Below are 26,718 nucleotides of genomic sequence, written 5' to 3' on the forward strand. Positions count from 1 at the left end.
TCTTCTTCTTCTTCTTCTTCTCCTTCTCCCTCTCTCTCCCTCTTCTTCTTGTTTTTATAACCGGATTTGTCTTTTATTAGGATTTCTGTTTTTATCATGTCGATTTGCGTGAACCTGGCGTGAAATTTTCCACTGCTGTTCTCCATTCGCACATTGTTTTTACGTCATCGCTGCACTCGCTTCGACGCAGCTTGCTAAATCTTACCGAATTCATTCCGAAAGAACCGAAGTCCAGACGCGGTACGTCCATCGGAACTTCGCTTCGTGTAAAACGTCATTCATGAAATTCCTGAATCGTTTCAGTCGTCTCAGTGCACTTTTTAAGCTTTCGGGCCTAGTTTAGCTTATCTTATTTTACCTTAGCTTGCTGACAAAGAGACGCGTTTGTCGTCGAGAGTTTCGCCAAGTGTGTGCCTCCAAAGTCCCGAGAGAATGTGCGAAAGAAGGACAGCAGCAGACTACGAGGAGGATCTATGTCGACCAAAAGAGGCCAATGAGCGACAACGTCAAGTAATGGATGCTGTTTACAAAAAGCCTCCAGGTTAGTTCACGTCTTACTATCACGAGGAAATACTTTAGTTGTAACCTATTTCCATGTACCTCTTGAAATGTAATCACCTGCTGTGTATTACGTTGAACTGAATATACCGTTATTTATGTGGACTTAGTTTCTTTCATGTGGTTGTGGGCCGAGTGGCAAAAACACAGCGACAAGAAAAACGCTGAGAAAACGCTTGTGGGGTAGGGGCAAGAACGTGTGAAATGTTGAAATGGGGTCGCAACGGTTGACCGACGAGACACCAATCACAAACTGACAAATGGCGGCGGCCATATACATCCATTATCCATCCATTAAGGCGCTTATCCTCACAAGGGTCGCCGATCCCAGCTATCAACGAGCAGGAGAGCGAAAGGGGATGACAGCTGAGCAGCAGCAATCAAACTGGGCAAAATCCATATCGAGCAATTCATTGCATGGGTGTGCTTGAGTGCCAATTATTTTTTTCGGCAGAAAAATAATGACGTCAACCACCATATTTTATGTGTTCATCAAAAACCTGCTAGGGAAAGTGTCTCTAACTAACATGTAAGGATGTCCAGTTCGAAAAACATTCTATAAGCAAAGTTCTGAAAGATCACAATGTCTATTATTTGTTTAATATATTCAAGTAGCCCAGTCTATTTTCATGTAATAAACATATTAAACAAATTATATATATATATATATATATATATATATATATATATATATATATATATATTATACACACACCACTGAGATCCAGACTGCCTGTTTCAGCATGGGGGACATTGATCCATATAAAACCAAGTGGCATTGAAAAATGCAAAATGAGACTTTAGAAAAAATATATTTTACAAATGTCTGCCGTGATTGATAAAATTATATCTTTACTGAACTTTTAGATCTGATGAATAAAAAATACGAATGTCACATCTCTTTTTCACATTTTCTTTTTCTTTTTTATATCGCTTTTTTTTTTTTTTTTTTTTTGCTCATTGAGGACGATCTGCACTGGACCAAACTTGCTATGGTTTAGAAACTTTTTTTTTTTCCATTTTACCTCCAAATATTTGACACATGTAATTTTTGTGCCCAGACATGTTTCAAGCATTGAAGCTATCTTTTTTTTTAAGCTGTAGGTAGATATCCATATGAGACAGCTTATCAGTCCTGAGTCCTGACCCAAACTTCCTTCTGCCAGTTGTCAAGTAATTTTTGTTTATTTTTACATAATTTTGGGATTTAAGCGCATAAAACCCAAAAAATCAGATCTTCCTAAAAATTTGAATACTGTGAAGAAATCAGTCCAAATTCTGCAGACCACAAAAGTTCTAAAATCACATTAATTATCTCCGAAACTCAAAGCGCCTGCACAGGTTTCCACAGGCATCATTAAATTGCTTCAGATCCAGAAAAAAATGGAATGTGGTTGAAGTCACAGCTTTAAAAACCAACACATACAGACACATCTGGGAGGTGGGCTACAACTATCCGGTTCCTCAGGCCGAGCCACTTCTGAGCCGACATGAGAAGTCTCTCAACTGGGTCAAGGAGAAGAAGGACTCGACTGTTAGCCAGTGACCCGAGGTCATCTTTTCCGGTGAAAGTAAAGTGTGCCTTTCATTCGGGAATCAAGGTCCAAGGATTTGGAGGAAGACCATAAAGAACAGAACCCAAGCTCCTTGAGTCCACTGTGAAATGCACACAGTCATTCATGATTTGGGGTGCAATGTCCAGTTTGGGTGTTGCTAAATTGAAAATCCTGCTTTCTCAAATCCATGGTCACCCCAAGAGCCTGCCAGGATATTTTAGAGGACTTCATGATTCCACCTGCTGGCCCAAATTTCTTTTTTTCTATGGAAAAACTGAGAAGTAAATGGTGATTTCCTTACAGTACGGTATTCTACTTTTTTGAATTCTTGATTTTGTGGGTTTATCAGCTGAAGCCCAAATAGTGAAAAAGTAAATACATGAAATTGTTTAAATTGCAAGTCCTGAATCTATAATCTGTGCAAGTTCAACGTTTTGAAGGAAATTCCATTCATCCGCTCATTCAGTCGCTCATCCTCACAAATATGGGGCCTATTCTATCTATCTTCGAGCAGGAGGCGGGATACACTGAACCGGGCACCAGCCAATCGCAAGGCACATACAAACAATCCACCATTCGCACACACATCCACATCTATGGGCCATTTTGAGTGTTCAATTAACCTATCATCCATGTTTATGGCATGTGGGAGGAAACCAGAGTGCCCGGAGAAAACCTACGCAGGCACGGGGAGAACATGCAAACTCCACACAGGGGGACGCCGGGATTTGAACCCTGAACTCAGAACTGTGTAGCTACTGCTCTAACCAGGAATTATGCGAATTTAATTAACATTTTTTGGGAGTAAAGGGTCTGTAATTCTGGACAGAGGGAATATATAACCAGTGATACGCAACATCAAAGTCCCAACAGACTTGATTTTACCAATTTTGTCTTCTTTTTTCTTTCAGACCACAGTAAAATATATTTTCACCCTGAGCAGCAGGGGCTGGAGCCTTCACAGATTAAAGAAGAAGACGAGCCAGTGCTTCCTTACATTAAAGAGGAGGAGGAACTCCTTTATATCGATGAGGCTGAAAAAGAGCCCGCGGACTTTGAGGAGAAAGGGGATTTTGCCACGTGGCCATCGATTGTTGTCCTTTTGAAGGGTGAAGATGAAGGGCAAAGTGAGAGAGGAGTGGCGTCTCCAAGCAGCAGCACAAGTCAGCACGTGACAACAGAAGGTGATGGAGGACCACAAGCAGATGGTCTCATAGCGCCACTATCAGATACGGACGACGTGTCACGCTCTCCTCACACTGACGACGATGAACTGTCTGAAGGGGATATGACGCGCCTCACTGACGGCAAACGTTGGAAATGCTCTCATTGTAGGAAAACCTTTGTCTACAAGTCTCTTTTGAAAAAGCACATCATGACACACACTGGAGTGAAGCCTTTCCCTTGTTCTGTTTGTGAGCAAACATTCGCTCAAGAGGGACATTTAAGGAGACACGCGAGAAGGCACACAGGAGAGAAACCATTTGTTTGCACAGTTTGTGGGAAAAGATTTGCTCAAAGAACCAGTTTGACAACACACACGCGCACACACACTGGCGAAAAACCTTTTGTCTGCTCAGTTTGCGGTCAAAGGTTTGCTCAGAGAAACCATTTGACTACACACACAAAAACGCACACTGGAGAGAAACCTTTTGTCTGCTCATTTTGCGGCCAAAGATTCTCTGAAAAGGGAAGCTTGAAAAGTCACACAAGAACACACACTGGCGATAAACCATTTTCCTGCTCAGTTTGTGGGAAAAGATTTTCTCAGAAGAGTCATTTAAGTGTTCACAGGAGAACACACACAGGTGAGGAGCCTTTTTCCTGCTCAGTTTGTGGGAAAAGATTTTCTCAGAAGGGACATTTAAGTGTTCACAGGAGAACGCACACGGGTGAGAAACCTTTTGCCTGCTCTGTATGTGGCCAAAGATTTTCTGTCAAGGGACATTTAAAAGCACATGCAAGAATCCATACTGGTGAGAAACCTTTCGCTTGCTCAGTTTGTGGCCAAAGATTTACTACAAAAGCATATTTTAAAATACACACAAAAACCCACACTGATGGGAATCCTTTTGCTTGCTCAGTTTGTGGGCAAAGATTCATTGTGAAGGGATATTTAAAAATACACATGAGAATACACACTGGAGAGAAACCATATCCCTGCTCTGACTGTAGTAAAAGATTCTCTACAAAAGAACAGTTAAAATCTCATGCAAGAACACACACTGGAGAAAAACCTTTTGCCTGCTCAGTTTGTGGGCAAACCTTTTCTCTGAAGGGGAACTTAAAAAGTCACACGAGAACGCACACTGGTGAAAAGCCTTTTGCATGCTCAGTTTGTGGCAACAGATTCTCAAGAAAGGGAAACCTCAATATACATACAAGAATACACACTGGAGATAAACCTTTTGTTTGCTGAATTAAAGACAAAAAAATAAAATTGCAAGGATAAGGCTAAGTGCTGGTGAGAACACAATCGTAAGATTTTAATGAAAATCTAAATGTAAAATATTTAAATTGCTGTGACAGTAATTTGAAATAACTTATTTTCTACTCTTATCAACTTTGTTGTATTTTTTTCCGCATCATCGTGTATTCTCTATACCTCTTAAAAGCATCCTGTGGATGAGTGTTGAGGATCAGCGATCATGCGAAAACACTTAAAGCATTTCTGTGCATATCAAATACGTAAATATAGAAATGTGAACAATAATTTACTGATTGTTTTTTCTTTCTTTCTTATATTCTTTGAGTTAACTCAAGGTGTGGACACTTGTGTTGGAGCCTTGTAGGTCTTGCTCAAGTATGATTTTGTTTTGTAAAGAAGGGCTAGCCTTTTCAGTTAGCTTTGTCTTTTATTTTTTGGATTGATTAAAAGCCAGTCAAATAAAAACCTACCTACTAATTCAATCTACTTTTTAACTTATATTTATTAAAACATCTTTTTTCATTGTTAGTTAACTGATAGCTACCAAAATTTAAAAAGTTTTTTTTTTTTCGCTTCCTTGACTCAGATAGTGACTTAGGTCCATACCTCACTCCCCAGTATACACTTGATGTTCTTAAAGAGCCAATTCCATGAAATGCATGATTTTTAGCATGCTATTAATGAAAAAACGGCAACTTACAGAGACCCATGCGTTTTTTCACCACAAAACATGATTTTGACGTATACAGCTTTTTGTAACTCCTGTCATGAAAATCTTCTCGGGGGATTTGTTTTAGAGAAGAAGCAGGAAGTGATGTACTTGGGAGGACCGCCCTCAAGTGGACTTGTTTGTTTCTATTAGTTTTACCTCAGAGAAGGTAGCTCGTTGTTCCTTCGTGTTCGCCAAAATGCCGGCTCGTTGCATTGCTGGACATTGCTCGAATACTCGGGAGGATTGATTTACCCTTCATATGTTTGCAAGAGACCCGGTTCGTCATGAAAAATGGATTAAACGGGTGCAGAGGACGAAAGCTTCGTGGGTTCCAAATGACAGGTAGCTGTGTATACAGCTACAAAAAAAAAAATAATAGTTTGGGGCGGATCACGTAATCGGTCTTTCATAACGTAACAAAAGATCTGCGTACATATGACGGGTGCTAAATGTGTCGATGTGCGCGTCTGACGGCGTCGGGCTCGCCGGAGAAGGCTGCTGCGTCGCCTCACCAGTGAAGGCTGGGCATCGGGCTTGCAGACAGCGGTGGCTCTGAACAATGCTGCCAACAATGCTGCACTCAGCCGCGTGCGACGACAACGCCGTAAAGCTGACCGGCTCAGCTCCGTGATAAGCCACCTCGCCGTCGAAAATAAGCCACCACGGCCGAGGCGCCACGTCTGCCGTTCATGGCTTTGGGGAAGGATGTGCGTTGGGCTCGTGGACGATGGCAGCTCTGAAGAATGCTGCCGACAATGTCGCACTAAGCCGCGTGCGACGACAACACCGTAAAGCGTCCTGGCTCAATGGTGTTGGTCATCGCGGATGGCGGCGTCTATGAACAACGCCGTAAAGCGGCCCGGCTCGGCGCCGAAAATGACCCACCCCCGGCTCGTCGCAGCGCCAGGCCACCATGGCTCATCTCTGCCGTGGAAGTTGATCGGACGGAGAGGTGGTTTGGCCATGATCACATATCATCTGAATATGGCTCAAAACAATAGGGTAATACAGCGTGTTTTCAATGGCGAATGTCCGCGGTGACGTCACGGACATGGGATGCATCCAATATGGCGACCACTTGGATGTCGTTGAATGACACTTACGCAACATTGCGCATGGATGACGGGCTCTCCGCTCATATTTATTTTCCGTATAGACATGGACATTGAATAATGTTATATGTATTTTTCACAACATTATTTATATTTATTTTGTTTATAGGGATGACACTTGACCTTTAAACCTATGGTCCAATGCAGTAGCATTCATCAACTATGCAATATTGACATTATCCTGGCGTGTCTTTTCTGGATGTAGACTCTAACTAGGCCGCATCTGCAGGGTCATCATCTGATCTTTCTCTAACTCGTGAGAGATATGCAAAAGAACTACAGAGCATGAGATGTCCTTTTTGCCTCCAAAACGTTCGGTCACATACTTTCTGCAACAGAAAATAAACTCTACATGAGTCAAAATCAATTACATTCAAATATCTTATACAGGGGCCCAAAGGTTCTCCTCATACTCTGTTGTCCTTCTTGTACACATTTTTACACAATCACAACACTTTTACGCTCACACTTTGTTAGTGATGTGTTGATCACAAACGCCTTTTTTTTTGTCATGAAAATACAATTTAAAAATAGGCCAAGATAAGATTAGCTAAAGGAAGCCTGGATGCTTCCACGTGCACCCTGGTAATTTTAACTGGACAGGAAGAGTGACAGTGTTTTTGTACTTTAAAGTAGTGAAGGACGTCCCACGCGGGGGCTCCAGTACGAAGTCTTTTTTTTTTTTTTTCTTCTTCTTCTTCTTCTTCTTTTTCTTCTTCTTCTTTTTCTCTTCTTTTTCTTCTTTTTCTTCTTCTTTTTCTTCTTCTTCTTCTTCTTTTTCTTCTTCATCTTCTTTTTCTTCTTCACGTTTTGTTTTAAGTTTACCGGATTTGTCTTTTATTAGGATTTCCGTTTCCATCATGTCGATTTGCGTGAACGTGGCGTAAATTTTCCGCTGGTGCTCTCTATTCGCATGTTTTTATGTCATCGGTCTACTCGCTTCGACGCAGCTCGGTAAATATTACTGAATTGGTTCCGAATGAACTGAATCCCGGACGCGGTACGTCCATCACAACTTAACTTCGACTAAAACATCATTCATGAAATTCCCGAATGGTTTAGGTCGTCTCGGCGCACGTTTTAATCTTTCAAGCCTAGTTTAGCTTATCTTATTTTAATTTAGCTTGTTGAAAAAGAGGCGCGTTTGTCGTCGAGACGTCGTGAAGTTTGAGCCTCCAAAGTCCAGAGATAATGTGCGAAAGAAGGACAGCAGCAGACTACGAGGAGGATCTTTGTCGACCAAAAGAGGCTAATGAGCGACAACGTCAAATAATGGACGCTGTTTACAAAAAGCCTCGAGTTGGCTTACACCCTCCAGGTTAGTTCACGTCGTACTATCTCTAGGAAATACTTTAGTTGTAACCCATTACCATGTACATCTTGAAATGAACTCGATCTCCCACGCTCTGTGCATTACGTTGAATTGAATATAGCATTATTTAAGTATGTTGGATTTGGTTGTGGACCCAAGGGCAAAACACAGCAAAACGACGAGAAAAACGTGCAAACGTTCATGGAGTAGGGGGAGGAACGTGTGAAATGTTGAAATGGCGGCGAGACACCAAGCACTAACTGACAAATGACAGTGGGAATATCCGTTCATTATCTTTCCTGCTTATCCTCACAAGTGTCGTCCAGCCCAGCTGCAGGAGAGCGAAAGGGGATGACAGCTGAGCAGTGGGAGTCAAACTGGTCAAAATCCAGATTGAGAGACTCATTTCATACTTAAGTGTTCTTGAGTGTTAATTAATTTCGTTGACAAAAAAATAATGTGGTCAATCACCTCATTTTCTGTGTTCATCAGAAACCTGCTAGGGTAAGAGCCTCTAACAAAAATGTAAGGATGTCCAGTTCAAAAAACATTCTTCAAGCAAAGTTCTGAAAGATCATAAGGTCCATTATTTGTCAAATGTATTTAAGTAGCCTAGTCTATGGCTAGCCCTCCCTGGCTAAAATGCAGAGGCGTTGCGTCAGGAAGGGCATCGATCTTAAAAACTGTGCCAAACAAATATGAGCTGTGGCGAACCCCAAGAGGACAACCCGAAAGAAAAGAATCAATCTATGGCTAGCCTAGTTTTCTTTAGATGTTCCTGTAATCAACACTATGTGTATATTTTTTCTTCCTTGAACATAATTTTGGGGTGCTAGCTGTTGTTTGTGTGAGAGTGCAATGATAAATGACAATAATATACTGTAAGATATTCGAACAAAGCAGTGTTTGATATCACACCAAGGCCCAAGGACTGTGTCGATTTTGACAATGAAAGGAGCGTCCCAAAGACAATTTGTTAAAACGGAACACATTTTGATTGGAAATGACTGTCAATTTCATTTTCTTGACCCAAAAATACATCAAATCAACTTGTCAGTAATGTATCAACCACTAAGACCCGGACTGCCTGTTTCAGCATGGGAGACATTATCCATACAAAACCTAAGCGACGTTGAAAAATGCAAAATGAGAATTTTTCAAAATTTCATTTTACACATGTCTTCTGTGATTGATCGAATTATATCTTTACTGAACTTTTAAACTAGATTATTGAAAATACGTACACTACATCCCTCGTCGCTATTTTTGCGAAGTGAGCACGATCTGCTCTGGGAGCTTTTAGGGACAAATGGTGGTGGACTTCGCAAAAAGGATGGAAATGCTAGGCATGAACACTTATTCCTAGAAGAGACGGGAACGAAGAGTGACTTACCAGAGTGGAGGTAGAACCATGCAGGTGGATTATATTTTGTGCAGACGATGTAATCTGAAGGAGGTTACTGACTGTAAGGTAGTGGTGGGGGAGAGTGTAGCTCGACAACATAGGATGGTGGTGTATAGGATGACTCTGGTAGCGGGTGGGTAGATTAAGAAGACAAGAACCATGTGGTGGAAGTTGAGAAAGGAAGAATGTTGTGTGGCCTTTCAGAAAGAGGTGAGACAGGCTCTCAATGGACAGGAGGACCTCCAAGAAGACTGGAAAACTATTGCCAAGGTACTCAGAGAGGCAGTCAGGAGAGTACTTGGGGTGTCTTCTCGTAGGAAAGGGGAGAAGGAGACTTGGTGTTGGAACCCCTAGATTCAGGAAGTCATTCAAGGAAAGAGATTAGCTAAGAAGAAGTGGGACACATAGAGGAGTGAGGAGAGGCATAAAGAATACATTGAGATGCGTCATAGGCAAAGGTAGAGGTGGCGAAGTCTAAAGAGGGATATGACGACATGTACACCAGATTGAATGCGAAAGAAGGAAGAGAATGATCTCTACAGGTTGGCCAGACAGAGGGATAGAGATGGGAAGGATGTGCAGAAGGTTAGGGTGATTAAGGATAGAGATGGAAATGTGTTGACTGATGCCAGTAGTGTGCTAATTAGATGGAAAGAATACTTTGAGAAGCTAATGAATGAAGAAAATGAGAGAGAAGGAAGAGTAGAAGAAGCAAGTGTGAATGACCAGGAAGTGGCAATGATTAATAAGGGGGAAGTTAAAAAGGCACTGAACAGGATGAAAAATGGAAAGACAGTTGGTCCTGATGACATACCAGAGGTATGGAAGCAATCTGGAGAGGTGGCTGTGGATTTTTTGACCAACTTTTTCAATTGAATACTAGCGGGACAGAAGATGCCAGAAGAACGGAGGAAAAGTGTGCTAGTTCCCATTTTTAAGAACAAAGGCGATATTCAGAACTGTGGAAACTACAGAGGAATAAAGATGATGAGCCACACAATGAAGTTATGGGAAAGAGTAGTGGAGGCTAGACTCAGGACAGAAATAAGTATCTGCGAGCAGTAGTCTGGTTTCATGCCTAGGAAGAGTACCACAGATGCATTATTTGCATTGAGGATGCTCGTGGAAAAGTACAGAGAAGGTCAGAAGGAGCTACATTGTGTCTTTGTGGATCTAGAGAAAGCCTATGACAGAGTACCAAGAGAGGAACTGTGGTACTGCATGCGCAAGTCCAGATTATATCGTGATATGCAGTTAGAGCAGGGAGCAGGTGGAGGAACAATTAGAAAGATGGAGACATGCACTGAAAAGGAGAGGAATGAAGATTAGCCAAAGTAAAACACAATTTATGTGTGTGAATGAGTGGGGCGGAGGGGGAAGAGTGAAGCTCCAGGGAGAAGAGATAGCGAGGGTGGATGATTTCAAACACTTGGAGTCAACAGTACAGAGCAATGATGAGTGTGGTAAGGAAGCGAAGAAATGGGTTCAAGCAGGGTGGAACAACTGGCGGAAGGTGTCTGGTATTCTATGTGACAGGCCATTAGGTTAAAGGGCAAAGTTTATAAAACAGTGGTGAGGCCGGCCATGATGTTCGGATTAGAGACGGTGGCACTGAAGAAACAACAGGAAGCAGAACTGGAGGTAGCAGAAATGAAGGTTAGGTTCTCGCCTGGAGTGAGCAGGTTGGATAGGATTAAAAATGAGCTCGTTAGAGAGACAGCCAAAGATAAACGTTTTGGAGACAAGGTTCGAGAGGGCAGACTTCAGTGGTTTGGACATGTCCAGAGGCGAGAGGGTGAGTATATTGGTAGAAGGGTGCTGAGGATGGAGCTGCGAGGCAAAAGAGCAAGAGGAAGACCAAAGAAAAGGTTGATGGATGTTGTGAGGGAGGACATAAGGACAGTGGGTGTTAGAGAGGAAAATGCACACGATAGACTTAGAAGGAAAAAGATGACATGCTGTGGCAACCCCTAACGGGACAAGACGAAAGTAAAAGACGAACAAAACACTTGGAAAAAAATGTACTATTTGCCCCAAGTGCCCATACATGTTTCAAGCATCGAATCTTTTTTTTTTTAGCTGTTGCTGTGGAGAAAATAAGTATTTGAACACCCTGCTATATTCCAAGTTCTCCCACTTAGAAATCATGGAGGGGTCTGACATTTTCATCATAGGTGCATGTCCACTGTGAGAGAGATAATCTATAAAGAAAAATCCAGAAATCACAATGTATGATTTTTTTTTTTTTTTAAATGATTTGTGTGGTACAGCTGCAAATAAATATTTGAACACCTGAAAGACCTGTTAGTCCGCCTTTAAAAGTCCACATCCACTCCATGTATTATCCTGAATCAGATGCACCTGTGTAAGGTCGTTGGCTGCATAAATACACCTGTCCACCCCAAAACATCAGTAAGAATCAAACTTGTAACATGGCCAAGATCAAAGAGGTGTCCAAAGACACCAGAGACAAAATTGTACAACTCCACACGGCTGGAAAGGGCAACTGAGAAATTGCCAAGCAGCTTGGTGAAAAAAGCTCCACTGTTGGAGCAATCATTGGAAAATTTAAGAAGCTAAACATGACGGTCAATCTCAATCGGAGTGGAGCCCCATGCAAGATATCACCTCGTGGGGTCTCAATGATCCTTAGAAAGGTCAGGAACCAGCCCGAAACTACACGACAGGACTTTGCCAATGACCTGAAAAGTGCTGGGACCACCGTTTCCAAGGTGCCTGTTGGTAATACACTGAGACGTCATTTTTTGAAATCGTGCATGGCACAGAAGGTTCCCCTGCTTAAACCAGGCCACGTCAAGGCCCGTCTTAAGTTTGCCAATAACCATTTGGATGATACAGAGGAGTCATGGGAGGAAGGTTTGTGGTCAGATGAGACCAAAATGGAGCTTTCTGGTCATAATTCCACTAACTGTGTTTGGAGGAAGATGAATGATGAGTTCCATCCCAAGAACACCATCCCTATTGTGATGCATGGGGGAGGTAGCATCATGCTTTTGGGGTGTTTTTCTGCAAATGGGACAGGACGACTGCTCTGTATTAAGGAGAGGATGACAGCGGCCATGTATTGTGAGATTTTGGGGAACAACCTCTTTCCCTCAGTCAGACCATTGAAGACGGGTCGAGGCTGGGTCTTTCAACATGACAATGACCCGAACCACACAGCCAGGAAAACCAGGAGTGTCTCCGTAAGAAGCATTTCAAGGTTCTGCCAACGCCTAGCCAGTCTTCAGACCTAAACCCAATAGAAAATCTTTGGAGGGAGCTGGAACTCCGTGTTTCTTAGCGTCAGCCCAGAAACCTGTCTGATCTAGAGAAGATCTGTGTGGAGGAGTGGGCCAAAATCCCTCCTGCAGTGTGTGCAAACCTGGTGAACAAGTACAGGAAACGTTTGACCTCTCTAATTGCGAACAAAGGCAACTGTACCAAATATTAACATTGGTTTTCTCAGGTGTTCAAATACTTATTTGCAGCTGTATCACACAAATAAATCATTAAAAAAAAATCATACATTGTGATTTCTGGATTTTTCTTTGTAGATTATCTCTCTCACAGTGGACATGCACCTACAATGAAAATTTCAGACCCCTCCATGACTTCTAAGTTGGAGTACTTGCAATATAGCAGGGTGTTCAAATACTTATTTTCTTCACTGTAGATCTCCATATGCGACACCTTGTCATCCTGAGTCCTGACCCAAACTTCCTTCTGCCAGTTGTAAAGTAACAATGTTTATTTTTACGTAGTATTGGGATGCCACAAAATCCGACATTCCAAAATAATTGAATTCTGTAAAGAAATCAGCCCAAATTCTGCAGACCATAAATGTTTTCAACTGAAACTAATCATCTCCTAAACTCAAAGCACCTGTACAGGTTTCCACAGCCATCGTCAAATTGCTTCAGATCTAGAAAAAAAAACTGGAATGTGGTTGAAGTCACAGCTTCAAAAACCAACACATTCATCGGGGAGGTGGGCTACAAGTGTTCCTTGGCCCAAGACACTTTTGGGCCAAGGAGAAGAAAGACTAGACTGTTAGCCAGTGATTCGAGGTCATCTTTTCCGATGAAAGTAAAGTGTGCGTTTCATTCGGGAATCAAGGTCCAAGGATTTGGAAGAAGACCGTGAAGAACAGAACCCAAGCTGCTTGAGATCCAATGTGAAATATACACAGTCATACATGATTTGTGGTGCAATGTCCAGTTTGGGTGTTGGTAAGTTGAAAATCCTGCTTTCTCAAATCCATGGTCACCCCAAGAGTCTGCCAGGATGTTTTAGAGGACTTCATGATTCCACCTGCTGACCCTAATTTATTTTTTCTCTCTGGCCAAACTGAAAAGTAAATTGTGATTTGAGGTTTAGGTTAGTATACAGTATTGTACTTTTTTGAATTCTTGACTTTGTGGGTTTTATGAGCTGGAAGCCCAAATAGTTAAAAAATAAATACATGAAATGGTTTAAAATGCAAGTTCTGAATCGATAATCTGTGAAAGATCCATTTTTTGGAGGGAATTCCATCCATCTGATTTCATGAGTCGCTCATCCTCACAAGTATGGTGCGTATTCTAGCTATCTTCAAGTAGGAGGTGGGATCCACTGAACTGGTCGCCAGCTAATCGCAAGGCACACATAAACAATCAACCATTCGCACACGCATCCATATATCTATGGATAATTTTGAGTCTTCAGTTAACCTATCACGCATGTTTATGGGATGTGGGAAGAAACTGGAGTGCCCGGTGAAAACCCACGCAGGCACAGGGAGAACATACAAACTCCAAACAGGGGGAGGACGGGATTTGAACTGTGCAGCTCTTGCTCTAACCAGGAATTCTGGAAATTTAAATAATTTTTCCATGAGATTAACATTTTTTGGGAGTAAAGGGTCTGTAATTCTGGACAGAGGGAATATATAACTAGTGATACACAACATCAAAGTCCCAACAGACTTGATTTTACCAATTTTGTCTTCTTTTTTCTTTCAGACCACAGTAAAATATATTTTCACCCTGAGCAGCAGGGGCTGGAGCCTTCACAGATTAAAGAAGAAGACGAGCCAGTGCTTCCTTACATTAAAGAGGAGGAGGAACTCCTTTATATCGATGAGGCTGAAAAAGAGCCCGCGGACTTTGAGGAGAAAGGGGATTTTGCCACGTGGCCATCGATTGTTGTCCTTTTGAAGGGTGAAGATGAAGGGCAAAGTGAGAGAGGAGTGGCGTCTCCAAGCAGCAGCACAAGTCAGCACGTGACAACAGAAGGTGATGGAGGACCACAAGCAGATGGTCTCATAGCGCCACTATCAGATACGGACGACGTGTCACGCTCTCCTCACACTGACGACGATGAACTGTCTGAAGGGGATATGACGCGCCTCACTGACGGCAAACGTTGGAAATGCTCTCATTGTAGGAAAACCTTTGTCTACAAGTCTCTTTTGAAAAAGCACATCATGACACACACTGGAGTGAAGCCTTTCCCTTGTTCTGTTTGTGACCAAACATTCGCTCAAGAGGGACATTTAAGGAGACACGCGAGAAGACACACAGGAGAGAAACCATTTGTTTGCACAGTTTGTGGGAAAAGATTTGCTCGAAGAGGCATTTTGACAACACACATGCGAACGCACACTGGCGAGAAACCTTTTGTCTGCTCGGTTTGCGGTCAAAGATTCTCTGAAAAGGGAAGCCTGAAAAGTCACACAAGAACACACACTGGTGATAAACCCTTTTCCTGCTCAGTTTGCGGGAAAAGATTTATTCAGAAGAGTCATTTACGTGTTCACAGTAGAACACACACAGGTGAGGAGCCTTTTTCCTGCTCAGTTTGTGGGAAAAGATTTTCTCAGAAGGGACATTTAAGTGTTCACAGGAGAACACACACCGGTGAGAAACCTTTTGCCTGCTCTGTATGTGGCCAAAGATTTTCTGTCAACGGATATTTAAAAGCACATGCAAGAATCCATACTGGTGAGAAACCTTTCGCTTGCTCAGTTTGTGGCCAAAGATTTTCTACAAAAGCATATTTTAAAATACACACAAAAACCCACACTGATGGGAATCCTTTTGCTTGCTCAGTTTGTGGCCAAAGATTCATTGCGAAGGGGTATTTAAAAATACACATGAGAATACACACTGGAGAGAAACCCTTTCCCTGCTCTGAGTGTAGTAAAAGCTTCTCTACAAAGGATCAATTAAAATCTCATGCAAGAACACACACTGGAGAAAAACCTTTTGCCTGCTCAGTTTGCGGGAAAACATTTTCTCTGAAGGGGAACTTAAAAAGTCATACTAGAACACACACTGGTGAAAAACCTTTTGCATGCTCAATTTGTGGCAATAGATTCTCTGCAAAGGGAAACCTAAACACACATACAAGAATACATACTGGAGATAAACCTTTTGCTTGCTGAATTAAAAATAAAATTGAATTATAAGGATCAGGCTAAGTGTGCTGGTGAGAATAGAATAATTGTGATTAAGATTTGAATGAAAATTGCTTTGGCAGTAGTTTGAAATTATCTACCTGTTTAGAAATTTCCATCTACTTTGTTGTATTTGTCATGTATTCTCTATAACTTCTTAAAAGCAGCCTGTGGAGGAGTGTTGAGGATTAGTGATTATGATAAAACAAACCATTTCTGTTCATATCAAATATGTAAATCATTGATAGAAACGTGAACAATTTAGGGCAAGATGGAAAGTTGTCATTCAGAATAAAATTCAATGGGACCTTGGTTGTGTTAATTTACTTTTTTTTTCATTAATTTGAGTTAACTCAAGATGTGGAATGTGGATGTGGCTTTGTCCTTTATTGTTGGGATTGATGAAAAGCCAATCAAAACGCAAATGCATTTTTAAAAACTTAAATGTATTCAAAAATCCATTTCATTTCATTGTTTGTCACATTATTAACTTTGTACCCAAATTTAAAAAGTTATCTTTTTTTTTTTTTTCCGTTCCTTGATTAAGACGGTGACTGAGGTCCACACCTCACTCCCCACAGTTTAAGGTATACACTTGAGGTTCTTAAACCTATGGTCCAGTGCAGCAGCATTCATCAGATATGCAATATTGTCATTTTCCTTGCGTGCCTGTAAGTCTTTTTTGAATGCAGACTCGAACAAGGGCACATCTGCAGGGTCATCATCTGACCTTTCTGTAACTCATGAGAGATGCCAAAAGAACTCAGAGTATGAGATGTCCTTTTTGCCTCCAAAATGTTAAGTCACATACCTCCCGCAACAGAAAATAAACGCTACATGAATCAAAATAAATTGCATTCAATTATCTTCTAAAGGGGCAGGACCGTGGCTCAGCTGGAAAGTGTTGGCCTCACAGTTCTGAGGACCTGCATTCAATCCTGGCCCTCCCTGTGTGGAGTTTGCATGTTCTCCCCGTGCCTGTGTGGGTTTTCTCCAGTCACTCCGATTTCCTCCCATATCACAAAAACATGCAACATTAATTGGACACTAAATTGCCCCTACGTGTGATTGTGAGTTTGGTTGTTTGTCTCAATGTGCCCTGCGATTAGCTGGCAAGCACTGGAACCCAATGGCCTACGTGGTAGGTATTCATACGTCAAATTCAACAATGCCAAATCGTCGAGCCGACAAGTTTGCCAAGACGTTCCCCAAGGGGGTGTTCTGAGCCTGCTGCTTTTCAATCACTATATCTCAAAATTGCCCAAACCACTTACGGGCATCAGCGTGGTTTCATACGCCGGCGACATTACCATCCTAGCCTGTGGTCCCTCCATCCCACCACTTTGCACGGCATTGAACCGATACCTACGCACGGTCCACAACTTCTTTGCCACCCGAAGTCTCCAACTTTCGGCGGCAAAATCATCGGCCATGCTGTTCACCATCTGGAACGGCGAACAGTCGACCAGACTGAACATCGAAATCGGAGGCAATCGGATTCCTACCATCTGTAATCTGAAAATCCTTAGTGTTACCTCCGATCCCTCACTGACGTTCCATCAACACGTGAAAATCGTGCGCTTCAAACCCAACAAAAGAAACAACATTCTGAAGTGCCGAACCGGCACCACGTGGGGCCAGACCAAGGAGACCCTCCTCACAACGTATAAGGCCATCGGAAAATTGATCCTGAATTACGTGGCGCCCATGTGGACTCCCAACCTGAAGCCAACTCACTGGGACTCCCTCCAGTTGGCTACAACAGCTCATTGGCTGACAACCAGTTCAGGATGTACCCTGCCTCCTGCCCATTGACCGCTGATATAGGCTCCAACAGTTCCCGGGATCCTTGTGAGGATAAGTGGCTAAGAAGAGGGATGAATGGAATATGATGAGGCGATAAATGTTTTTTTATGGTTTCACAGCCATAACGGCCCGCTGAGGGAAACCCGAACTACAATGTGGCCTGCCACAAAAAATGAGTTTGACACCCCTGATCTAAAATGTTGAATGTACAATTAACAATTGCTTGCATGTCACTGCTCACAATCAAGCTTGATGATCACATGTTTCGAGGTGTTTTGTCTGGCAAAAGTCAATATCAATTTTAACGGTGTATTAGCGTTGGCTTTAGCCTTTTGTTTATGGCCGGAGAAGTTTCAACGCGCCCCAAAGGCGATTTTAGACGGACTTGCAGCGTTAACGAATGATGTTTTCATCCAGTCAAGTGGTGACGGAGGTACTGCCTCGAGGTTTTTGTATTCCAATCCAGTCTTTAGATTTCGTAAAGTGCGTGGAAGCACGTGGAGTTAACGTAAAGAGTGCGCAAGAAACTTTGCGGGGGAAAATGTACAGCAAATACTGTTGTTCAATTTTGAAATGTAACATTTTCCAATTAATGTTCGTGTGAGGTTATTGTACACTTGCTATGTAGGTTATCTCAGTGTTTTACACTACATAAACGTGGTTTAGGTTTTTTTCTCGGTGGAAAAAAACCTCAAATGACTGAGGGGTTTTGTTGTGTGTAAATCTCCTGTTAGAGAGACGAAGTTTGTTCAAGTGGAGTTGCCGTACATTTCGCCCAAGCCAGACGAAGTTTGTTCAAGTGGAGTTGCCGTACATTTCGCCCAAGCCCTTTTTATGCTTTGCATTCCTCTTAAATACTCACCGAACACACTGAAGCCTCGACGCACACGACGTCTGTCCACACTCTACTGGATTAAAACCTCCTTCGTCAAAATCTTCCTGTCCGGCTAAAGTCGTCTCGTGCGCGTTGAAGCCTTTTGGCCTAGTTTAGCTTAGCGTGCTAGCTGCTAACAAAGAGACGTCTTTGCGATAAAAACGTCGCCGAGCAGCGAATCAAGTGTGAGCGCAAAGCGTGTCGAAATGTGCGCAAGAAGGACAGCGAACTACGAGGAAGAACTTTTGGAACCAAAAGAGGAGGACGAGCCGACACAGCAACTACTGTATTCTGTTTTTGATCACAACCGATTTGGGTTACCCACAGCAGGTTTGTTCTCTTATTCTCCTTAGGGAGTACATTTTAAATGTAAACGCGTTCCTAGTAATCATCCTCATCTGGCCACATGTAATATAGCGTTATTGAATTCTAATTATATACAATGGTGATCTGGCGGTGTCGCCTCATGATCATGTTGGCCCAGTGGCGTAGTTTTCCAGATTATTTTTTGCAATGCCAACCTGGCTCCAGACAACAAAGTAAATGCATACAGCTGAACGAGGCGAGTCGTATCATTGAAAAAAATTCATCCCGAGATCAGTATGGATCCACATTCGAAAGCTTGCACAGTCAGGTCCATACATTGGGACATCAACCAACGTCTCATCTTTTTGGCTCTCTACAACATTGCATTGGATCTGAAGTGGATCTTAAACGATCTGCTTTGGTTGCAGACTTTCATTTGAGGGTATTTACATTACATGTACACGTTCAAATGTATAGGAATTACACATTGTCGAATGTATATGCCTCCCAGCAGGTGTATTTCGTGGGGGCGAACAGCACTTCTTGAGGGTGCAGCAATGCGCCCACCTCCAAAAGACGTGAAAAAAAAACACATTGAATGTTCAGTTTTTTTGTTTTTTTTTTTAATAGACTGATTTTGACCATATGACTATATCTGGCGTACCTGGCGGTGTCGGATGGGTTCACTCTACTGACGCGCCGTTCACTCTAATGCGCTTGCATATAGACCAGAGTTACACAAATGTTCGTCCGACTGTTAAAAGTGCCGCATGATGGCTAAAAAGACTTTGAAAAGTTATTGGGGCTCATTAAATGTTGTTTCAAGAAACCGTTACGGCGAGAAGTGTGCTTTGATCGACAATAGCGACCCATATGTCTTGGAGAAACAAATGGAGGACACAAATGTGGGCGTCTGTAACCTATGCAGACATCGTCCACTATCTCCTCTTCTCAACAAGCGCTTATACGGTGGACCAACTAAAGATTTACAAAGGTCTGGAGGCCTACAACCGCTGGGTTCTCATGCGGCGGTATCCATTCTAAGCAACCTGTGTCTCCACACCGCTACGGTTAGTTTATCGCACAATGCAATTTCAATATGTACCACGTGATTACAGTCAGCGTTGTGTTAAATTATGTTGATTATACCAATGAAAGAGGTGTAGATTATTATTTTCGTTTTTGTTACCGAGAGAAAGGTTTGAGTCCCAAGTGGAGCCCGTACCTTTTTCTCCACTTCCACGGCTACATTTTTAACTCAACTCACAAAACGACTAGCAGTGCGGTAACTCGTTTTTGCGAACTTAGTATAATGAAACAGAAAATACAGATTTTGGAGACATGCATTGCATTCACACAAGAGTATTGAGGGCTGCGACTGACGTCACTGGCGAGCATGCAGATTAACTTTTCGCCATATTGGAAGACAAACAAACCCACGAGGAGTTTGAGTGTTGTAGGTGTAGTCAGTTTTTATATAGTTTCGTCACTGTTTCTTCGCTTGGAATTTGGATGCCAAAGTGTAAACATGTTGACACCCTGCCAGCTGTCGAAAGGAATCGTTACAAGGAGAAACTTGTTCTGGTTGATGGAGTTGACCCAAACAGGAATGGACAACAGATGTGACATACTATCCTCCTGTAACTTACCCTGATATTGTAAACTATTTTATCTTCACTCCAAGTGTTCATACCATGGATGACCTGAAAGCTGACAAGAGGTTGGATGCATACAATCAGTTTGTGCGTGGCTGGGTTCGCGATGTGGGAGCTGTTGTCGGAAATGGATACCAACTAGTCAGTGGAAAGGTCAGTGTTTACATTTCAAATGATCTATATTTCATTACACTCTGTCTTTTGTCAGTTTAATGTAGACGTTCCTACTACAGCTTTTTAGCAAATCCAATTATTTAATTCATGGACATTTAAATGTATCCAATGTTTGTGAGGCCAGGAGTAATTTAATGATAATTTACTACTTATAATTTGACAGTTAAGTAATGTCATGCAGGAAAGAGTAGAATTAATTTATTTTTGTTATGTTTCCATCTCTTTGTACTACATACATTTTCAAAATCATAATATTTGAAATAGACACATTTTTTTAAATAAAATATAAATTTCTCTAGCCTACATACTTTTGTGAAATGTTCATTTGCTACAATCATGATAGGTGAAAATATTCAGTAATATTAATTAAATGTGCATGATACATGTATACATCCATGGATATTAAAAAAACTCCAATATTATCTTTACAGGTTCTCTGCTCCCAAGCATTGCGAGAAAAGCCCCTTTGGCCTTTGGTGATTGCTGAAGAAAGGGGGAAATTTTTTGCTGCACATTGCAAGTGCAAGGCCGGCCTGGGAGAAGCTTGCTCACATGTTGTAGCACTGCTGTTTTGGGTTGAAGCCAACATCAGGATACAAAGACTGTAATGCAAGACAAAGCATACTGGAAGCTGCCAATACCTCCTCAAAAGTAGTCATTACAACAACAACAAAAAATGAAAAATGAAAAAAATCCCTACCTACCTACTGACCTACCCTAGTTTTCTTAGTCTATGTTACCGGAAACACAACATTATTTTTGTTTGGCCTTATCACAATGTTTTGACCATATAAATGTGCTGTAGCCAATTTTATGTAAGTACAAAAACAAACAAAGCAATTTTACTTCAAAATTTTATTGTCTCATTCTCCATCTAACATGTCAGGCTGTTCTGTACCGTGAAAATTATGTTTCGTTCTACTGGTAACAGCTACCCACTGTATTTGAAACTAAAACTTGTGTGTGTGTGTGTGTTTGCATATGTATATATATATATATATATATATATATGCATGTGTATATGTGTACAAATGTACATGAATTGCAATAAATGCCTTCCAAATGTAACAGATTTCTTGGTTTGCAATTTAGAGCTGTTGATACTATCTTTGAATAACAAAATGTTCAAAGGAGAATGCAAAGTCCATTATGAAGCATGCTTGGGTATTATATAATTCCACAAAGACATGCACTTAAGAATGCTCTTCACATCATTTTATGAATAAAGAGACACATTTTATTTCAATTTCAACTGACCCTATTCCACTGATTTCCATATAGTTGTTTGTTGGTTGGAACCCAGTCCGGATTAGTGGTGTCATACAGGTGTGCTGGCTTGCCTGAAACAATAATCATAATTAACAAAATGTTAATATATTTATTTTTTGTTTGGCCAACTTACTTAATGAAACAACACGTCATATTCAAATTTTGATAAGTTGTGCAAAGGATGCTGATGTCAAAACAGGTCCCCAGTCCTAAAATATTTCACAATTTAATTCATGTAACTCAGTACAGTATCAAACAATAACCATATTATTCAGAGCACACACAAAAAAAAACTGTTTCAGAACAGTATTCATTTAACATGATTATAAGTGGAAGCATGTTTTCCTGTTAAGTATCAGTTTCAATGTTCACATGTGGGAAGTGCCAACACACCATGGAGCCATACATGACCCCCATTGTCGGGGCTTACTGAGCTATGTCACCTGTTTACTGAAATTTATCACTCAACTGACAAAAAAAAACAAAAAACACTTACCAGTGACAAAATGATCTGAGCAGACACGATAATGGGACATATTAGCAGAGTTTACATCTGCTCTGGACAATGCTGCTAGCCAATCCCTTTGACGTTGAGAAGAACGTTTTTCAGCTTGTTCTCCCTGCCTTTTTATAAGAGCTGGAATCCTGACTTGTCTCCCTACTTGTTTACGTCGGGCCCTGCTCTGTTGGAGCAGCCAACTGTTAGAAATGGTAGTGTCCACCCCCTTCTCAATGGTTTGTTTCAGTAGCCTTTGCAGAAGCGTGGGAATGTTATGTGGAGAGCCGTGACTAAATACAAGCACTACTGAGCATTCAAAGCTATCTCACGTGGTTTTTTTTGTTGACACACACACAAACATGGTGTCAGGCATGGCTAGAACGAGAGACAAAACCGTGGATTAATACGCTGTTTCACCGGAGGCCGCAAAAAAACAAACGAAAAAAAGCAATGACCGAAGCAGCCGAAGGAATTAGCAACAGGCCAAGCTAACGATGTCAACATGGTAGTGAACATTCAAACATGCAAAAATGTTTGATGCCTCACAAACGTCATATTGAAATCCAACAAGATAAAATAGTGGAATCGTACTGCACGTGAGCAGGGTGAGTATTTTTTGCTTCGTCACTTAGCGTGCACCAGGGTAGACACGGAATTTAGCCCACTCTCTATGCCATCTGTACATTATGCAAATAACTGGGTGTATTCATTTGACTTGGCTCATAATGGAACCCAGTGTGCTGTCTTAAAAGTTCGATGTGATACAAATAGGCAAATAGATATTTCTCTTGCATGACATCAAACATCTACATATCGCTAACCCGACTGTTCGGCATAACACATTACACACTTCATTCGACAGGTCAGTGATATGCTAACAAAGTGAAAGTTGTTCTCCTGCAATATATAAAGCACTGATAATAATTAAATCAAAAACAGAGAAGATACTTCTCCCTCACTTGCCTTCGAACATACAGCCTTGTGTTTGTTGATGTTGTCCACACTTAGTTGTACGTGCGCTCTTCCGCAAGCCTTAATCCGTCGTAGACTCTTCGTCAAATGTGTTTTAGCTTTGGAAAATGAATCAACCGGGCCCCTTGTAACCTGGCAGGATATCGTTCATCAGAATTGCACGTTCCCAAAGAACGTTAAGAGAATGTGGCTATCTGATTGGCTATTATTGTACGAGTGATTGACAGGTCGGAAAGGTCCATTGACATGTGTATCCACGTTTTGTGACATTTTGTATGGTGCTGTGCTGTGAGATCTTTTTCAAATGCAAAATGGTGGGAATTACTGATTTAGAGAAATGGTGCAATCCGAAACAATTCATTGGCTTGAAATTGATTCAGTAACCTTTCAGCCAAATATATGACCAGTGTGACTGTGAATATTTATTTCACTGATGCAGTTATGCCTAATTTGGCAGTATCAAGACTTCCAAGGCAAGTGCAAACGCCAAATGACTCATAGAAAGACTCCAGTGGCTAATCTCTGAGATGCCTCCACATAGATCTTCCACATTACAGTGAACGTGGTGACCAATTCATTTTCCGTACAATCCAGAAGAAATACACATATTGCCTGCAGTCCTTGCAAAACACAATACAAGCAGGAACAAATTGAAGTAGTGATCGATGTTTAGCTAAGCTTGTTTTACCATATAGTGCATTTTTCTTTGTTTGCTTTTGTGCTAATCCGCTAGCTAAAGACTATTCTGAAAGATCGGTTCTCACCGATGGGTGACGGCATTTTGTGTTGAAGAAACATCAGCCATTTAGTATGGCATGTATGCGTCACCTGGTAGATATTGTAGTACCAACGGCTTTTAGCTCGATTTTACTAAACTTTAGGTTACTTTACCTATAAATAATAATAATGTAATTCTCATGATTTTCATGGATTATATTTAACACCCTCCCAAATCGTTTTTTAGTGTATCCAAATAATTTTTTAGTGTATGAAGTAATCAGGTAAAACACATTATGGCTATAATAAACACACAATAAAGTAAATACATTCATGCCAAGTACATTCACAGTTTGTTCAAATAAAGTGCAACCAACATCTGTTTGTCACACCTGTAATGTATACAAAAGATTTGACCTTACAATGAGTGTCTGTCTTCTTGAACTAGTAGAGTAGTAGTACATTGGTCTGCCTTTCACACAAAAAGCACAAGTCTGATTCCAGATCTGTGCAACAATTCCCACCCACTGCTTTTCCCAAGCCTGGTTAAAAATGGGTGGGTTTAATGAGCAAGGTCATCTAGTGTAAAAACTGCCAGACTGTGGATACCCAGTGACCAAGAAAAGGTGAAAGTCACTTATGAATGTCTATTCTCGTGTCCTGCAGATCTCAATGAAGATCCTTGTCCAGAATCCCATCTCATTAAAAAGGAAGTGGCGAACGAGGAGGTCCCCCAAATCAAAGAAGAGGAAGAGGAAGAAGATATCACCAAGTTGTCATTCATTGAAGTCCCTTTAAAGTGTGAAGATGAAGGTCAGAGTGAGGAGGACAGAGTGGCGGAGTTTCCAAGCAGCAGCTTAAGTCAACACATGACAACAGAGCATGATGGGGATCACTGTGGAGGACCAAAAACAGAGAGCCTCTTAGCTCCACTATCAGATGACGACGTAACGTCACATTCTCCGGACACTGATGATGAACACTTTCAAGGCGATATGACATGTCATGCTGACGACAAACCCTGGGGATGTTCTCAATGTGGGAAAAGTTTTACTTATAAGAGGGGTTTGAGACAACACATGAGGATACACACTGGAGAAAAACCTTTTGCGTGTTCAGTTTGTGGTCAAAGGTTCTATAATAAAACAAATCTCGGAAATCACACAAGAACGCACACTAGGGAGAAACCCTTTCCCTGCTCCGTTTGTGATCAAAGATTTTCTCTGAAGACCAACTTGGAAAATCACACAAGAACACACACTGGTGAGAAACCTTTTTCCTGCACAGTTTGTGGTCAAAGATTCTCTCAGCAGGGAGCCTTGCTATATCATTCAAGAACACACACGGGCGTGAAACCCTTTTCCTGCGTAGTTTGTGGTCACAGATTCTATAGAATGGGAGACTTAAAAATACACACAAGAATACACACTGGGGAGAAACCTTTTCCGTGTTCAGTTTGTGACAAAAGATTCTCTCGGAAGGGACATTTACAAACACACATACGAACCCACACTGGTGAAAAACCATTTGCTTGCTCAGTTTGTGGGTATAGGTCATCTGAAAAGGGGAAATTAAGAAGACACACAAAAACCCACACCAGAGAAAAAAAATTTTCCTGCTCAGTTTGTGGTCAAAAAATCTCTAAAAAGGCTCATCTAAAGAGACACAAATGTGTAGGTGAAAATCGTGTTGATCAATGAAGGTTTCACCTCTCAATTTGGAGGTTTAAATCAATTCATGCACCAAGGAGGATCGTAAACTTTGGACATTCCGAAAGGTCTTCTGTATAGACTCTTGATCAAACACTTGTAGCAATACATCTGATATACGTCATACATACATCTTTAACCAGTTTTGGTAATGTGCATATCAAATTAACTCTTGGTTAATTACTGTAAACAAAAACTTGTCTCTTAGTGATAAATTCTACAGTATATGTGAAACTAAATAAGATAGACATCTTGTCATGTATTATTTAACTATATTTCTATGTCGTGTATTTGCTTTTATTTTGCTTTGATATTAGCTGCCAGGTCAGCATGAGAAATAAGAATATGTTCTCAGTTGCCTTACCTGAATAAAAGCTAACATTTTGTTGTTGTTTTTTTCCATACTCCTTGATGAACTTAAAAGCGTGTCACAGACTCATTTTGACATTAAAAAAGGAGAAAATTTAGATTTTCATGACACAGGACCTTTAGCTGAAAATAAAAGTAAATAAAATACTGTTCTAACAGTGATGGTGCCATGTATAGACTGTTTTCGACCACGTGACTACATCCGGGGCACCTGGCCATGTCGGATGGGTCCTCTTCTCAACAAGCGCTTACACCATGGACCAACTAAAGCATTACAAAGCTCTGGAGGCCTATAACAAATTCATCAATGGCTGAGTTCGTGATGCGGCGGTATGCATTGTAAGCAACCTGTCTCCACACTGCTAAGGTTAGTGTATTGCACAATGCAATTTCAATATGTACCGTGTGATTAGAGTCACCGTTGTGTTAAATTATGTTGACTATCCCAATGAAAAAGGTGTAGATTATTATTTTCGTTTTTGTTACTGAGTGGAAGAGAGACAGGTTCTCCCGGGACGAGTCCCAACTGGAGCCCGCACCTTTTTCTACACTTCCACGGCTGCATTTTTAACTCAACTCACGAAAACGCTAGTGGTGCCTTAACTCGTTTTTGCAAATTTATTATAATAAATCAGAAAATACAGATTTTGGAGGCATGCATTGCATTCTCAGACGAGTATTATGTAGGCCCTTGGCCCTAAAGAATACTTCCCCTTCACAGAACTTAGTTATTGGTAAGTAGGTGGGAAATTCTAAAAGGTATCCAATACTTACCAAGAATGCTCCGAGCAAACGTTGACATAAGGGAATGTCTTGGCTGCTACATCGGCTCTGCTAATACGAGAG

The 26,718-nt window shown here is 41.3% G+C and overlaps 3 protein-coding genes across 7 annotated transcripts; all 3 read left to right on the top strand.

Moving 5' to 3' along the window:
- Nucleotides 1-35: 35 nt before the first annotated feature.
- Nucleotides 36-5,006, top strand: LOC133490468 (gastrula zinc finger protein XlCGF57.1-like). Of its 2 annotated transcripts, XM_061800566.1 has the most exons (3): nucleotides 36-240; nucleotides 364-541; nucleotides 3,026-5,006. In XM_061800566.1, exons 2-3 carry the CDS (start codon nucleotides 433-435, stop codon nucleotides 4,531-4,533), a joined length of 1,617 nt encoding a protein of 538 aa, XP_061656550.1. In that variant the 5' UTR covers nucleotides 36-240; nucleotides 364-432; the 3' UTR covers nucleotides 4,534-5,006. The 2 variants fall into 2 exon arrangements, with proteins under 2 accessions (XP_061656550.1, XP_061656549.1); XM_061800565.1 differs by having other exon boundaries at nucleotides 36-541.
- Nucleotides 5,007-7,164: 2,158 nt separating this feature from the next.
- On the top strand, nucleotides 7,165-16,259 carry LOC133490469 (gastrula zinc finger protein XlCGF57.1-like). 2 transcript variants are annotated; one of them, XM_061800567.1, is made up of 3 exons: nucleotides 7,165-7,366; nucleotides 7,490-7,684; nucleotides 14,087-16,259. In XM_061800567.1, the coding sequence occupies exons 2-3, from the start codon at nucleotides 7,558-7,560 to the stop codon at nucleotides 15,508-15,510; spliced, it is 1,551 nt and encodes a 516-aa protein (XP_061656551.1). In that variant the 5' UTR covers nucleotides 7,165-7,366; nucleotides 7,490-7,557; the 3' UTR covers nucleotides 15,511-16,259. The 2 variants fall into 2 exon arrangements, with proteins under 2 accessions (XP_061656551.1, XP_061656553.1); XM_061800569.1 differs by having other exon boundaries at nucleotides 7,166-7,320.
- Nucleotides 16,260-18,073: 1,814 nt separating this feature from the next.
- LOC133490471 (gastrula zinc finger protein XlCGF8.2DB-like) lies at nucleotides 18,074-25,889 on the top strand. Of its 3 annotated transcripts, none has more exons than XR_009792228.1 (3): nucleotides 18,392-18,532; nucleotides 20,193-20,316; nucleotides 20,769-21,301. XR_009792228.1 is itself a non-coding variant. In XM_061800571.1 (2 exons), the coding sequence occupies exons 1-2, from the start codon at nucleotides 18,409-18,411 to the stop codon at nucleotides 25,492-25,494; spliced, it is 1,158 nt and encodes a 385-aa protein (XP_061656555.1). In that variant the 5' UTR covers nucleotides 18,074-18,408; the 3' UTR covers nucleotides 25,495-25,889. The 3 variants fall into 3 exon arrangements, 1 of the variants encoding a protein (XP_061656555.1); XR_009792229.1 differs by having other exon boundaries at nucleotides 20,785-21,301; XM_061800571.1 differs by lacking the exons at nucleotides 20,193-20,316; nucleotides 20,769-21,301 and adding an exon at nucleotides 24,461-25,889 and having other exon boundaries at nucleotides 18,074-18,532.
- Nucleotides 25,890-26,718: the final 829 nt, after the last annotated feature.

The sequence above is a fragment of the Syngnathoides biaculeatus genome, chromosome 17 (assembly GCF_019802595.1).
Source record: "Syngnathoides biaculeatus isolate LvHL_M chromosome 17, ASM1980259v1, whole genome shotgun sequence".
Taxonomy (NCBI): Eukaryota; Metazoa; Chordata; class Actinopteri; order Syngnathiformes; family Syngnathidae; genus Syngnathoides; species Syngnathoides biaculeatus.

Coding starts and splice junctions, on each gene's coding strand:
- LOC133490468 (XM_061800565.1), top strand. CDS start 433: ATGTGCGAAAGAAGGACAGCAGCAGACTACGAGGAGGATCTATGTCGA. Junction 542..3,025: donor TGTTTACAAAAAGCCTCCAG/GTTAGTTCACGT, acceptor TTTTTCTTTCAG/ACCACAGTAAAATATATTTT.
- LOC133490469 (XM_061800567.1), top strand. CDS start 7,558: ATGTGCGAAAGAAGGACAGCAGCAGACTACGAGGAGGATCTTTGTCGA. Junction 7,685..14,086: donor AGTTGGCTTACACCCTCCAG/GTTAGTTCACGT, acceptor TTTTTCTTTCAG/ACCACAGTAAAATATATTTT.
- LOC133490471 (XM_061800571.1), top strand. CDS start 18,409: ATGTGCGCAAGAAGGACAGCGAACTACGAGGAAGAACTTTTGGAACCA. Junction 18,533..24,460: donor ATTTGGGTTACCCACAGCAG/GTTTGTTCTCTT, acceptor CGTGTCCTGCAG/ATCTCAATGAAGATCCTTGT.